The sequence below is a fragment of the Carex rostrata genome, chromosome 27 (genome assembly GCF_964058835.1).
Source record: "Carex rostrata chromosome 27, lpCarRost1.2, whole genome shotgun sequence".
NCBI classification, from domain to species: domain Eukaryota; kingdom Viridiplantae; phylum Streptophyta; class Magnoliopsida; order Poales; family Cyperaceae; genus Carex; species Carex rostrata.
The window spans coordinates 327,616-343,491 of record NC_135944.1 but is presented as its reverse complement, the minus strand read 5'-3'; the positions used below and the strand labels follow the sequence as shown (position 1 = coordinate 343,491).

Genomic DNA, 15,876 nt, shown 5'->3' with positions numbered 1-15,876 from the left:
TGGTTCCCTAAAAAGCGTTTTATTAATTATGGTTTATGAAAAAAATTCGTTGATTCGGTGGAGACAAAATGGTTTCATCCACGAACCGTACGTTGTTTACATGTACAAGAAAGATTTCCTACTTGATTATAAAAATTTCATATATCTTAATAGAGGTAAAATGGAAATTTATAAATGTAAAACCTACTTTAATGAAAATAACAAATTGGATAAATATCAAAAAATTAAAAAAAATATATATGAAGTTACAAAATTTTGACGAAAATATACGCCAGTTTGAAAGTTTTTGAAGAATAAAATATGGTCTTATGCATGTTTTGTAGACTAAGTTTCATAGAAAGTCAACGGGGAATTTACAGATCTGCCCCTCTTCATTTTTGGCCCCTATAAGAGGTCTTCGTTGTCCTGTTTACATATCTTGGCTGAGAAATTTCTCTCTTCTAGGAGACTTGAACCTCTTCATCTCTCCGATTCTCGGTCAAACACTCGCCTCCTCTTGACTTTCCACGCAGCGCATTCGCTCTTCCCCTCTCACAATCAGACGCAAACGCAGGTATACAAATAGCCGGTTCAATATATTCTCCTTCTCTATAGCAAGAAGACAATGGAGACAGTGGTAGATAGAGTGCAGACAGTGGCCCAAAAAGGACTCAATGCCGTTCCGACAGAGTACATCCAGCCAGTGGAGGAGCAAAAGGAGATGGGTGATGCTTTAGAAGTGTTGAAAGCACAAATGAAGGAGGAGACCCCACAGATACCACTCGTGGATCTGCAGGCTTTTGACTCGGGAAACGACGAGATCAAACAAGCCTGTGTGGAGTCTGTCAGAAAGGCGGCTGAGGAGTGGGGAGTGATGTACATTGCCGGGCATGGCATAGCAGCTGAGCTGCTGGAGAAGGTTCAAGAGGTCGGCAAAAAATTCTTCGACCTGCCAATCGAGCAGAAGGAGCAATATGCCAATGATCCAGCAGCTGGGAACCTACAGGGATACGGGTGTCATTTTGCCAATACTGCGTCTTCGACCAGTAAGCTCGAGTGGATGGACTACTACTTCCACCTCATCCACCCGGTGGAGAAAATTGATTTTACCATCTGGCCTAAGGAGCCTGCCGATTACACGTAAGTTCAAATCCTATAAATTAAACATACTTTTTTTTTAATCATGCATGGTTCAGAAATTTGGATTTAGACATTTAGTTGAGCTTTATTGATGTTCACCCCTGTTAACCGCTATAAAAAAATAAAAAAATTTATATCTATTATTGGTATATAATAATATTCTTCTCATCCGGGTTCGGAGGTATAGTTAAAGAAAATAATTTGCGTTGCTTCAGATCCATGTTTACCGCTTGCATCATGGCCACTAGCTAGGTTACAACTCAGAGAAGAACAAATTAGGTGATTCCTAATAGTTAAGAATCATTGTCAATAATGCCTCATCGGTCCTGGTTGTTTCAAAATAAAAAAAAAAAAAATGTTTACGTCTAACAGCTTCAACGTGCCAACCAAAACAATTATATATTTTGAAACAACCAGGACCGATGAGGCATTATTGACAATGTTTTTGAAAATGTTAGACGTAAACATTAATGCATGGTTACCTCATTTTATTGGTATTATAACATTGTTCATTTTTCAAGTTTAACGAAATTTAATTTACTGTGGTCTGTGGGGATCTGTTCCAAGAACATAATTTCAAGGAACAATAAAAAATGACCTATGAGTTGTAAAACATATTCTGTTCCAAATTATTTCGTTGTTAATATACCTTAATTTTTTTTTTATTTGATAAACTGAAATGTACATGTTTTATCAAGGGCGAGCAGAATCTGTGTTTTAACTGCTGAAACACGAACCTTTGATTTCATTTGCTGAAACAGTGAAGTAACAAAGGAGTACGGGAATGAGCTAAGAGTAGTGGCAGCAAAGCTATTCTCTATACTCTCACTTGGTCTCGGACTAGATGAGGACCGGCTCGACAGAGAGCTAGGAGGCCGGGAAGACCTTGCTCTCCAGATGAAAATCAATTATTACCCAAAATGCCCCCAGCCTGACCTGGCACTGGGAGTTGAGGCCCACACCGACGTAAGCTCTCTTACATTCATCCACACCAATGGTGTTCCCGGCCTCCAGGTATTAAATTTTCTTATATTCCTTAATTTTTCTTCGTACTGACCCCTCATTTTCTTCACACACACACTTGTGATAACTATCTCAAATCCTGAATGCATTTATACATAATTACATATACAAAAATTTAGGTGTTGAAGGATAATCGTTGGATCACAGCAGAGTCTATCCCGGATACCATGATTGTCCACATAGGTGACACCCTAGAGATACTAAGCAATGGCAAGTATAAGAGCGTATTGCACCGGGGTCTGGTTAACAAGCAGAAGGTGCGCATCTCGTGGACGGTCTTCTGTGAGCCCCCAAAGGATAAAGTTGTGTTGAGGCCATTAGAGGTGCTGGTCACAGATGAAACGCCTTCCAAGTTTGTGCCCCGAACCTTCATGCAGCACATTGAGCAAAAGATGATCAAGAAAAACCAGATTGCTGCAGGCGAGACGAAATGAAGGGCACTTAATTGAGCAAATTCAAATGGTGATCCAAGGCGTTGCATGGAGGGGTTCTATGCTATGCACAGCATGCTAGCTAGCATGCATGTTCCTATATATATATATATATATATATATATATCCTCTCTTAATTGAGTATGTTTTGTTTATTTTGATTCTTTTAATTTTTACACATTATTTGTAAGTTCATCGAGTGTTTTTAATTGTTTTCAAGTTTATGATCAACTTTCCTACATTTTCTATAAGGGAATTCCGTACTTTTTATTTTAATTGTGATATTCGAGTAGTATGATGTTTTTGATGTACCAGCTGGTTAATTAAAGGGTTACTGTTTGCTTTTTGAAAAAAAAAAAAATATGTAAAATTTTCAAGGTTGATTGAACATGCATTTTCTATTTATCATAATGAAAAAGTGTGAAAACTTAATTTGTGATCAGAAAATGCTATCTGGAACCAAATTTTCTCTCCTTTGCATGCAAAACTGTGATTAAATTTCGAAGTATGCATGAAATTAATAAAATGAAAATAGTTTATTTATAAACATTGCAGAATATTGTGATACATTGGAACATTTTGTCATCTTTTATGCTACGTACTGAGATCTTAATAATTCTTTCTTGTTTTCAAGTAATGGATTCGTTCAGCATCGTGGCATCTACCGGGTGCTATCAATTCAAAATCAACCACTCAAACACTATAGACATGGACTTTGGTCAGCATATCACCTCACCGAAATTCCGAGTTGGTCACCATGATTAATTGGACTACTGCTTACTACCCTCAAGGCAATGGGAAGAGCAACAATGGCACATATTGTTCTGTCTATTTAGTGCTGCGAAGAGAATATGTCGATGTTAGAGCAACATTTGAATTTGCTCTGTTGGACGAGCATGGAAATGGATCACCATCCACTTTGAGAAAGTCATCATCAACAGTGACATTTACTTCGCGTCAAGACTCATGGGGTTATACGAATTTTTTGAAATAACCAAATTGGGGGAAACATACGTCAAAGATTGCTATTTTGTACTCAATGTTACTGTGAAAGATGAATCACGTATAAAAGTACATTGGAATATATACTTGTTCCATTGGCTTTCTGCGTGAGCGTCTTGAAAAGTTTAGAGAGGAGAATAAATGTACCGATCGATGTCTCTTTCAATGTCAACGACAAGATATTTGTTGCGCATAGATTAATCCTGGCAGCTCATTCACCAGTATTGGAAGCAAAAAAATTTGGCCCGATGGCAGAATCTAATATTAATTGTGTAAAGATAAATGAGACAATGCCTTCGGTTTTCAAGGCAATGCTTGATTTTATGTACGATGGTTCGCTATCGGTTATTGAGAAACCCATCGATTGTGAAGAGCCAATGTCGTCTACTGTCTTCCTCCAACATTTGCTAGCTAGCAACAACCGACTTTTATGCAGTGGAGAAGCTTAAAACTATATGTGAGTATGAATTAATTAGAAGTATCTCATTGTACACAGTTCTATCTATTCTGGAATTTGCTGAAATATACAACTCATGTAGCGAGCTCAAGAAACACTGTCTTGAGTTTGTTGTTGATAAAGATAATTTGGTTTGACTAATACTAACGTAGCGAGCTCAAGAAACACTGTCTTGAGTTCTATCTTGAGTCTGTTAACAGAGGAATATATTAAGCTGATGCAAAATTGTCCTTGTCTCTTGACTGAAATTAATTAAGGACCTGGTAGGAAAATGAGATTTAGTGCAAATTTTAAAATAAATGGCAAATATAAGAGATTGTATGTCTCAAAGAAAAAAATTGTATATGGCCTTAAATTTTATATTTTTATGTTGATTAATTGCTTCAATTTGAATGAATGTTTGTAATATTTTTAAATTGGCAACTTTGGTTTAATTAATCAATTATATAGTCAGTTGTTACTGTAATGAGTTTTCACATCATTTATTAAAGTTTGAATTCATTTTGGAAAATAATTTTTATAATTCGGTGTAATCATTAAAAAAAATGAAATATTAACAGCACCTAAAAAAGTAAATGACACGAATAACTACGAATTTTTATTTATTTCATTTTTTACCCAAATTTGAATCAAAAGAGATTGCCCATTTCATCATACTTGTTCGGCTTTTATATATATTGTATAAATTTAGTTTCACTTATAACTTACGCAATATAATTAAATAAAAAATGATGTTACATCCTTTAAATAGAATTGCATGTTTCACAATAAAGAAAAGATATTCCAGCAAAAAAATAAAAAAAAGAAGACCCTAATTAATTTTTAGAATTTGGAAATTTAACTGTTTCATAGAATCTAATTAACTATAATTTAATTCTAACTGAGTTAAACACCAATTAATACTACTACCAGTACCAAAATTAGAATAATTTAAAACACTGAGTTTGTAGCGTACAGCAAAATGAAGGGCACTTTTGAGTTTCCAAGTTAGCCCAAAATTTCCAAACAACACTAAAGCTTCATCAAATAGAAACAACGAAAACAAAAAAAATATCAACTGTTACCACTACCTGTTAAACTTGCAATTCAAGAGGCTAAACGGATTTGTGCAGTAAATAACGACTGAAAGTGTTTCAATAAAATAAAATGATAATATATAATTCATCAAAATTGGCATTTCATATAGATTTGTGCTATGAAATTAAACTAGACCACCAATATTCCTTTACTAAAAATCTCAAGATATAGCTGTGTATGACGTCAAATTTGTAATTTGGTTATCGGAGAACCGACAAATTAATTAAAGCTAGAAAGAGTAAAGAGGAGGCAATATTTCTGGCCTGTATCGATCATTGCAAATAAAGGCCGGATCCAAATTCAAAATTTGAGTTCTCTCACCCAAACGGCAAACCCAATGAAATTTGATGAACAGAGGGAATAATCAGAGTCTTTAATTTTCCAGAGAAAGGGCAAATAAAACTGATATGAAGCCTCTAAAGTATAAACATGGGGCTAGAATAAAAGGATCCTAGATATCTTTTCCTATATAGCATCAAATGGGCCGGATTTTGACATTTTGTCCGTGATAAAAATGTGGTTTATAACTACTAAAATAACCCTCCACCGTACAGAATGAACGGTTTATCACTAATAAACCCTCAAACGTACGGCAATGATTAATATTAAAATAAATCAACGGTTTTGATTCGTCCTGTTTACAGATCTTCCCCTCTTCATTTCTTTCACTCGTCCTATGGGCTTTTAAGCAAAAGAGCAAAATATTTCGCTAAAACCCCCAGCGAGGCAGCGACTTAAACCCTCCCCTCCCCACGCAGCGCACTCGTTCTTGTTCTTCCCCCTCACAACCGAATCGAAGGGCCTTCTTTTGCTCTCGCGGAAGCAAACGCAGGTTTATCTTCTCTCTCTTTAATTTAGATTTAGATTTAGTCTGTTTTCCTTATTTTGAATCTTTTAATTTGTACACACTAAAATAAAAGTGTTTAATTCTTTTCAATTTTTTTAATTTTCGTCTTTTTTCTTATGGAGTTGATATTTTGATGCTTCTTCCTCTTACCCAGTTGAGCGATACCTTCTCGATCAGAAATACCTCTATTAGGCGAACCCCTTTGGTTTAACAGCGATTCACATATTAAGGCGATCATTTCTCCTCCTTGCCACCCCCTCCTCTTCTAAACTGAGGTTAGCTTTCTTGCCTCCCTTACCCGCTACAGTTTTTATTGTATTAGTAAATTTAGTATTTTTTTTGTTTTATTCTGAGAGTATAGCATTTGATTTTCTCTATAAATGACAAGTATGAGTTTTTTGATGTACCAGTATGAGGTTCATTAATTTCATGGGTTATAATTCGATTTCTACTTGTGAAATTTTTCTTACATAAGCAATGCATAATATTTGTGGTATACTTAACATGTCATTTCTTATGCTCCTTATATTTCACTAATTATTTTTGTATTCAAGTCATGGAATCTATAAGCGTGGTGGCCGCAACAGGATGCTATCAGTTCAAAATTAACCACTCAAAAACTAAAGATATGGGCATTGGTAAGTGGATCTACTCACCAAAATTCCGAGTTGGTGAACATGATTGGGTTATTTCTTACTACCCTCAAGGCAATAGGAAAGATTACAATGGCAAATATGTGGCCATCTTTCTGAAGCTTCAAAGAAAATCTGTAGATGTCACAACAGAATTTGGTTTTGAACTGTTGGATAAGCATGGAAATGTTTCAGCAACTACTTCAAAATTGGCACATCACAAATTTACAACCAAGGAAAACAGCTGGGGTTTTCCGGGTTTTTTTGAAAGGACCGAATTAGAACAAACATGTATCAAAGATGATTGTTTTATACTCCGTGTTTCAATCACCGTAGATGGTGCTAGTAATATAATAAGTCCCACGGGCTTTCCTTACGAATGCCTTCAAAAATTCAGAGACGAGAATGAACATACTGATGTCACTTTTGATGTCGACGGCAAGAATTTTGTTGCGCATAAATTAATCCTGGCAGCTCATTCACCGGTATTTAAAGCAGAACTCTTTGGTTCAATGGCAGAATCTAATATGGACTGCATCATAAAGATAAATGAGATGTTACCTTCAGTTTTCAAAGCAATGCTTGATTTTATGTACAATAGTTCGTTCTCGGTTAAAAAGAATCTCGTTGATTGTGAAGTGCCGATGTCGTCTACAGCTTTCCTTCAACATTTGCTAGTGGCAGCAGACCGTTATGCGGTGAAGAAGCTAAAAGCTTTATGTGAGTGTAAATTAGTTGAGAGTATCTCTTTGGAGACTGTTCTTTCTACTCTGGAATTAGCTGAGATGCACAGTTGTAGTGTGCTCAAGAACAAATGTCTCCGATTCGTTGATAAAGGTAATTTGGTTTCCTTATTGCTAACTGAAGGGTATATTAAACTCATGCAAAATTGTCCCTCTCTTTTAGCTGAGTTTAAGGATCGGGCAAAAAAGTTAGATTTAGTGCAAATTTCAAAACAGGGGACAAATTAATATGTTTGAAGGGTTTTGAGTATGAACTATTAGTGTCAAATAATTATCATATATATAGATGTAAGAGATTGTATGGGCTTAAGTTTTATCTTTTTCATTTTCATTGATGCCTTCTGGAATTTGGATGAATGTTTGTACTCTTATTAAATTTGGGCTTCTCTTATTCCTACAGTTAACAAAAGAAAAAGAAACAAGAAGAATAAAATATGTCAACTGTTACCACTACCTGTTAAACCTGCAATTCAATAGACTAAACGAACTTGTATATATGCTCTAAATAACTAGCAAAGTTCCAATGAAAATAGAATGATAATACTTCATCCAAATTGACATTTCGTACATCTTTTGAGTATCACATCTTGGCCATCTGATTTTAAACTAAACGGAACTAATCTTATTACAGATTATAATTTAGAGGGTTGTGGATATAGTCCGCACGGATCTTAAAGCTCATTGAACGGTGGTGATTCATTAACTCAAAATATTCTTTTTTGAGTTAATGCAGAGGATATGAATTCATCAAATCCCACCACCACCTCTTTTAAAAAAATATCAAGGAAAAGTTGTCTGTGGTGTCGGATTATTGATTTGGTTATGGAAGAGCCAACAAATCACGGCTAGAAAGAGGAAACAATTTTTTCCTCCTATTATTGCAAATCAAGGTCAGATCCAAATTCAAAATTTGAGTTGCTTTAGAAAGACCTAGAGTTTGCATGAGCAATTTTTTCCTGTTACTGAGAAACATTTTTATTTTCCTTGCTTATTTTTTAAAGTTTGTTTTAGTTATTTATTTTAGTTTATAGTGGGGTTAAGCGAGATTTGTTACAAATGGGCCGGATCATGTTCGCATCAAATGGGTCGGATAATGTACAATACCGATTAATTTTAATCGAATTAACGGTTTTATCGACAAAAAAGGCCCTCAAACGGACGGCACTGATTAATATTCAAAGAAATCAACGGCGTTGATTTATCCTGTTTACAGATATGTTCCTCTTTATTTCTTTCCCTCAGAAATCTCGTTCGTCGTAGGGGCTTTTAAGCAAAAGAGCAAAATATTTCGGTAAAACCAATGTTATCAAAATCGAATCAGACGTCGAACCGATAAACCTCCGGGTCAACGGTTTACTAATCGGACCAGTGGGTCAACCGGTTGAACCACTGATTTTTTAAATAATTACAATTTATTAATTTATAATATGAAAACCCAACATATTATTTATTGTAATATACTTGATACATTTAACATGGCCATACCATGTTCAAGCTCATCAAAACAGTGAAGGAAAAAATGTTTTCACATGTTGTTAAAAATGGAATTAAACAAACAACAACAAAATAAATAATGAGTATTTTAATTCAGTGCCAATAAATAGAATTCTTTCCAGAATAATATTTTTATCCGACCTTTCGGCCAATCAATAGGACCTCTAAAGCAGTTTTTGTTAAAACATTCTAAGTAATTTGAATATATTGTGCTAATTCACTTCTTTTATTAAGAAGACTAATTTACTCCTTTTTTTTCTAGAAAATTATTTAGTATTTGATCCAGCAAAACATGTAGCTAAATTATTTTTAAAATATTAAAATATAGTTAATTATGATCGTAACTTTTATAGCAACATTTAATAATATTTTAATTAATAAGATTCAAAAATTCACTTGAAAGTCAAATTCGTAACTTTTATGGCAGCATTTAATAATATTTTAATTAATAAGATTCAAAAATTCACTTGGACGTTGGAACTGGATGTTCCATTCATCTAATATAATGAATAAATTTATAACTAAAGCTGCTGTACAAATTTCTTAGATTGGCTAAAAGTTACAAGCTATGGGGAAATGTACAATTTATCATTCTTTTTCAAACCAAGAAACAAAATACCTATCCTCATAAATAATTAATAAAATGCCCTTGTGGGTCTCATTATCTCCTGCCTTTTCCCTCCCTCTCACTTCTTCTTGTTTACTTTTACAACTTTTTATTTGAAATGAAAGATTAATACTTTATGAAAATTTTGTAAACTTAGGAGTGCATATATTTTTATTGTATAATTTTTTTAATATAGATCTTATAAGTTAAAATTAACAACATAATATTAACTAATATACAAAATATTTTTAACAAATGATTTTCTTTAACCGTCATTATAGAATATATATATAAGTCTAAATATTTGTGTCAGCCAAACACGTTTTTAAACTAATTTAATTGAAGTCAAATTTCCAAATATACTAGTTGACATAATAATCTATTAATAGGCCTTGTAAACTATAAATATGTATCATATACAAAATATTTTTTCTTGTGACGCATAAATTTAAGAATTTTTATTTTTGAATCATTTATAATTATTTAAATTGATAGTACTAATTAAGAGATCGATACGAGGTATTAAGATTTTATAATTTACCTTATAAAATGCGTCACCTGATCGATTATGGTTTTCCTTTCCAGGTTTTCTGGTTTTACTATTATGTGGTTTTATCAAAATTTTGCTATCATGGCAGACCTAGCATGCCACACAGCACTTATTTTATTCATGTTTGAAATCTGAATTCATGAAAAACAAAACTCCAAAAACAAAAAAAAAAAAAAACAAAAATTGAACTTAAAACATAAACCTTAGTTGCTTCCAAGCATTTGTACCTCTACCAGAATATACCCTGTCCCTGTAAGAACCAGTAAGAACCATTACTGAACTGGACTCATCCAGCCAGGAAGAACTTTATGGTACCGGATTATGATTATCCTAAAGGCAACTGGTAAAATGCACAATACTCAAACTATTAGTAGAGAATATACTGAACAGAACTGGCAATGTTAGTAATACCTGCATGGTACCAACTTTGCTAGTTTGAACACTTCAGAACCATCTATTTATTAAAACCTCTTGTTTGGTGGAAAAGGCAAAAATCAGAAAAGAGAGATATATTATGAGACTCAGAGATTCTTACAGAAAATAATAATAATAATAATAATAATAATAATAATAGAACATAAAGTGGCTGTTGGCTCCATATTGCCTAAAGCATCTCTCTTTCCTGATTCGTCAGATCCTGGACCCTTGTCGTCACCCTGTTATTGAAAGTTTTGATCGAATGAAATTAGATAATATAAAATTACTACATTGCATGCCTTCTTCAAAGCAAACAAAAGAAAACCAGGCATAAGTGAACAATGTAGAAATGGAATTTATTGAAGCATCATTGAAAAATCTGTCTAGAGTCTCCAATGAATTCATATATTTGCTGGACAAATTTTCAATTTGAACTGATTAATTAGAACTGGACTACAATCCAGTTTGCTTCGTAATTAGGAACAGAAAATGTAGACTATAAACTATGCACATGCTGAAAATGTAGACTCAAATTTGAATCCAATACTGGTCATTGTCAGCCACCATATGTATATGGATATGAAGATGTTAACAATCCTTCATTTTGGTCTACAATGTCTCCTTTTTTAGTTCCTGCCAATAATATCCTTATTTTTATCATAATACAAACGACGATGATGTGATCCATCCAGCACAACATAATTTATCGCAGTGAAAGAGTGTGTTTATAGTTTTAATGCTTGTATTATATTGTATTAGTGGATTATTTGATGGTAATAATTTATCTAAACATAAATTATTGATAAATTATTTTTTTATCAATTTTTTTCCTATTTTTTTAGTGTAAAACAAGCTTTTGGCAAAAAAAAGTCCGAATTTCCTATCCGAATCAGCCGATAAACCGATCCCGATACCAATATTTCCTTCTATGCTCTCAACTGCATATATAAGATGTGCTAATTATTTTTTTAGAATAAAATTAAAAATAAATAACGGTGAGGGAAAGAGTAGACACATGCAATTTGTAGTGAGAGATAATTAAGTGACATAATATATTTGAGGAAAGTTGAACTCATATATGTTAGGTAAAAATATTACAGGACAAATGGTACATACCAAGCACATGTGACATATGATTTTGTGAGCTTCAATCTCATCTGACTTGTTCATGAAACATTCTGTTAGAATATACATTGCGCTATCAGAAAAAAAAAATTGTATTGCTTGTAAATGATCTGAGCATTCAACCCAACTTGGTATTACCTCCCATGGGATTGTAATAAGTTTAAAGTTTAGAAGTTAGATCTTTAATTTCATCCGGTAGATCTTATTATGCTAACATGTCTAACTTACACTCGATCTGGTTCAAACTGCTCAATGTGCATGTTTCAGAAAGACACAAAACTGTTGAACAAATTAAGTATTATAAGTTCAAGCTTTGGCAAATCTAAACAATGTGTTATGATTATTATCCATTTAACAAAAGAGGGATATGATGAAAAACCGTAACTTGGGATGCAAGACGAGTATATGAGATATAGCATGGACAGCAGAAGCATGGGCCCTTTAGAAAAAAGGGAACAGGAGAATCTTCTCAGGATATAGCAAGCACATATCGATTCTACTAGATGAAACCACGACATATATATATTCATATTGGAGCAATTCATTTGTTTTGTTTTTTCCCAATATTTCCCAAATTTATTTCCACTTCCGTTAACCGGAAGTGAAATTTTTTCTTTTTAGGATTTGATGCCTAAAAAGAAGATTACATGGCTAAATAGTGTTATGCTAAAGAAAAGTACATCCTATCTTCAATTCCGTTATGCTAAAGGCTAAAAGGAAAAAAAAAAAATTACATCCTATCCTAAAAAATTTACATGCTATCTTCACTTCCACTCAATTAAGATATAGGATGCCTTTATTATCTTGTTTTGCTTTTTAGGATTGGAAGTCATTAAAATTTCCCTTCTGTTATGCTAAAGGCATCCTATCTTCAGTTCTGTCATTGTCTGCTAGCTGTTGAGGAAAGAAAAAAAAGGAGAGAGGAAAGGGGGTAATTGAGAGGGATGAGAAGGGAGGGAAAAAGAGAATGAAATTAGAGTTCACAAGAGTATTTTATTAAAGAATTTTAAAAGAAAATAGTATTTTGTTTGATAGTTTTTCAATGGAGGATATTTTATAATTTTACGCATTACTTTTTCTAATTTTGAAAATTCAGAATAGCTACTTTATTATTTTTCTCTTTCAAAGAAGAATAATATGAACCATATATATGGTCCAAATAATTTTTTTCTGACCTCAATGCTGCATCAAAGTGAAAATCATAGTAGGAAATATCGGTATCGGCCAACCCCGATCAGATCCTGAGCCGATCTTCACATAGAAAATCATAAAGAAAAAAAAAAACCCCGATCCTGAGCCTATCCTAAGCCGATACTGATAATTCCTACTATGATGAAAATATATAGCATTATTAAAATATGCACTGAAAAACCAAGCTATTATTCATTCTCAGCATCAGATTCTCTTCCATCGGAAACTTAAAAATGAAAAAATGAAAAGAAAAAAGAGCATCTCAAACATAAAAAATAAAAACATTTCTATGGTAAGGAATATCATCTCAAAATCTTCCATGCGCGTGGGAGCTTGGGAATTACACAAAAGGAATCAAACTCGCATTTGATCATGACTAAACACAAGGGAATCTAATTCCCAATTGAGCATGACGACTTACACAAAACAAGGGAATCTCTATATTGCATCATTACAATGACATAAATTAAGCATAAAGATTGTTCTAAATCGATCGAGTCTGGAACCTAAATGGTGGTGCTATTATATATATGGTTCTAATTTGGTCTTAATGTTTGCAAATTATTGCTCACCTGCTTTTTCATTCTTTGAGGTAAATGTTTCATTCTTGTTAAATTGTCTTTTGGCTAGCACTCGATCGAATATACCATCTAATTAGGTAAGGAAAAATAATAATGAACTTAGAAAAGGTTTTTGTGGTTTGGAGGTCATACCGCGTAAAAAAAATATATTCCTTAGTTTATTCTTGGAATATTGTATGTAGAAGTAAGGAACTAAGGATCAAGTTGGCTCGGGGATACATAATTAGATAATATGAATACTGCTTTTTTTAGTTAAGTATGTTTAGATAACTAAATCCCTTTGTTGGAGGTAAATGGAAAGCAATTAATCTTATAGAAGCTAAATATAAAAATAATTATAATAACTTACCCACCATTTTGAAACTTCTACTTATTTTTGGACAGATATATAGATGGTTGATGATTGTGCTCTTTCCAGCACATTTCCTCATATATTTCTCATTTCCTACTGTGGTTGAAGCCTTCTCACAAGGCACTTCGCATTTATCTTGTAATAGACAACTAAGAGGAGTATATAGGTGAATGTATAAAATTACCTAATAAGCTTTTATCTTCTTTTCATTTGGTAAATTCTCAATTAGAATGGTTAAATCACCCAACTATTTAATATCAACAAAGGATTACCTCCTTTCGGATTTTAAACCTGCGACCTTTCACACCGAGAGTATTGCCTTTGCCACTAAATTAAAGACTAATTTTCCTAATGGGTATTTTTCTTTTTACTCAATGTACAAATGGTTAGATTTCGGTGATGTTCCCAATTATGAATATACACTATATAGGGTACATTTGGATGCACTCTAGGATAGCTAGAATAACTATTATTTGAGAATAGTAGATGAGAATAGTGATTTTTGGAAGAGTGTGAGAATAGTGTTGATGTGGTGCTATTCGGAATAGTGAAAATGTTGTTTGGATTGAACATTTAGAATAGCGATTGAGGGATTGAACATTTGAGAGAGCACCAATTACTATTCCAACTTTTTGTAGGAATAGCGGAACAGCACTATTCTCGCTGTTTCGAATAGCAATTGAGTATGTTTGGATGGATCGGAGTAGCGCTATTATCGCTATTCTCGCTATTGTCAGTACATCCAAACATAGCTTATATGGGCAGCCAAAATACCTCTTACAATCAAAGTTTTTTATGTGACTAGTTAAAAGGAACAAAATTCTAACTAGAGTCAAATAATCTCACAAAAAGAGGTTGGACATGTTCAGTAGATGGAACGGACTCTGCTTTTCTCATAGAAAAGTAGGGTCCTGCTTTTTCGATCCCAACCATTCAAATTTGTTAAGATTTGCATATAAAAAAATTTCTTTACAAAGATACGTGAATGAAAAATTTTAAATAGTTGGAATCGGAAAAGCAGAGCCCTGCTTTTCTGATACCAAAATTGTCACGACCCCGCCGCCGGGCTAGAGATCGCGACAAGAGAAGCATCCTCGCATTCCCGGCAACCTACGTCGCAACAAAAATAACAAAGAGAAACAATACAGAATCAGCTACAAAACTCAGTAACCGGTTATTTAACAACGCGCTTCTCTATAACTGGCTTAATCAAACAACTATTCAAACAGACTGGATTAATCCACACAAATTCAAGACAAATTATGAATACATATTTAACCGGTGATAGCACCTGGGTCTGGGTTATCAATAAAACAAGTCACACAATATCCATATCATTTCCTTTTACACAATGATATCATTTCTCAAATTCTCAGAACAGACGATCATATCATTTCACAAATCAAATTCGAACCCCAGACCCGCTATCCCGTTAAATATACATCATAATTCAATAACCAATTCAAAATTCAATTCAACCAAATAAAACGAAGACACATATTATAGAGAAGTCCGATTACCTGATAGTAATCAATTCAGAATCCAATTCGAGTTGCAATGATAATTCACAATTAATACGACGTAGTCGGAACACCAATCAGACAAGACTCAATATCATATCACGATACTAATCAAAATCTTAATTTCCTCTCATTTTTCTCTATGTTTCTTCGGTTTACTCCTTTCACTTTTATTTCACTATATTTTTTTTTTATCCTAATTCAATTGAAGAGATAATGACTACTATAAAGGAAACTTTTTAACGGTGGTAAAAAAAAATTGTGGCAACATATGCAAAGGCCTCGTGCATGGTGACACGTTGGTCCTTCTCCATTTTTTTTCTTTAAGTTTTACAATTTACATTTAAACCTACATTTTTTAAATATTGCAAATAAGTCCAAAATAATAATAAAAAAAAAAACAAAAAGCAGTAGAGTCGGATCCTCAGTAGATCCATTCTGTGGTCTTCTTGAGACCATTCTTCATCTTTTTGTCACATGCTCTCAAGTTATGCAGATAAGCAGATTTCGGCATGGATATAGCATCTTACAAAAAAAATTCAGTACCATCTCTTGTATTTTTCTGGTATTATAAAAAAAAAGATTGTTTTTTTTTATTTCGAAAATAATATCTATTACAAATGTTAATTAAAATAAATTATTATTGTATTTAAAATTAAAAAATATACATATATATATATATTTTCTTCGAAACATTGTAAACATAAA

General features: G+C 33.2%; 1 protein-coding gene and 1 pseudogene across 1 annotated transcript; both read left to right on the top strand.

Moving 5' to 3' along the window:
- The first annotated feature begins 604 nt into the window (after positions 1–604).
- Positions 605–2,579, top strand: LOC144544786 (leucoanthocyanidin dioxygenase pseudogene; annotated as a pseudogene).
- A 3,325-nt stretch (positions 2,580–5,904) lies between these two features.
- Positions 5,905–7,652, top strand: LOC144545189 (BTB/POZ and MATH domain-containing protein 2-like). Its single transcript, XM_078293779.1, has 2 exons — positions 5,905–5,941; positions 6,511–7,652. The coding sequence occupies exon 2, from the start codon at positions 6,513–6,515 to the stop codon at positions 7,557–7,559; it is 1,047 nt and encodes a 348-aa protein (XP_078149905.1). The 5' UTR covers positions 5,905–5,941; positions 6,511–6,512; the 3' UTR covers positions 7,560–7,652.
- The last annotated feature ends 8,224 nt before the right edge of the window (positions 7,653–15,876 follow it).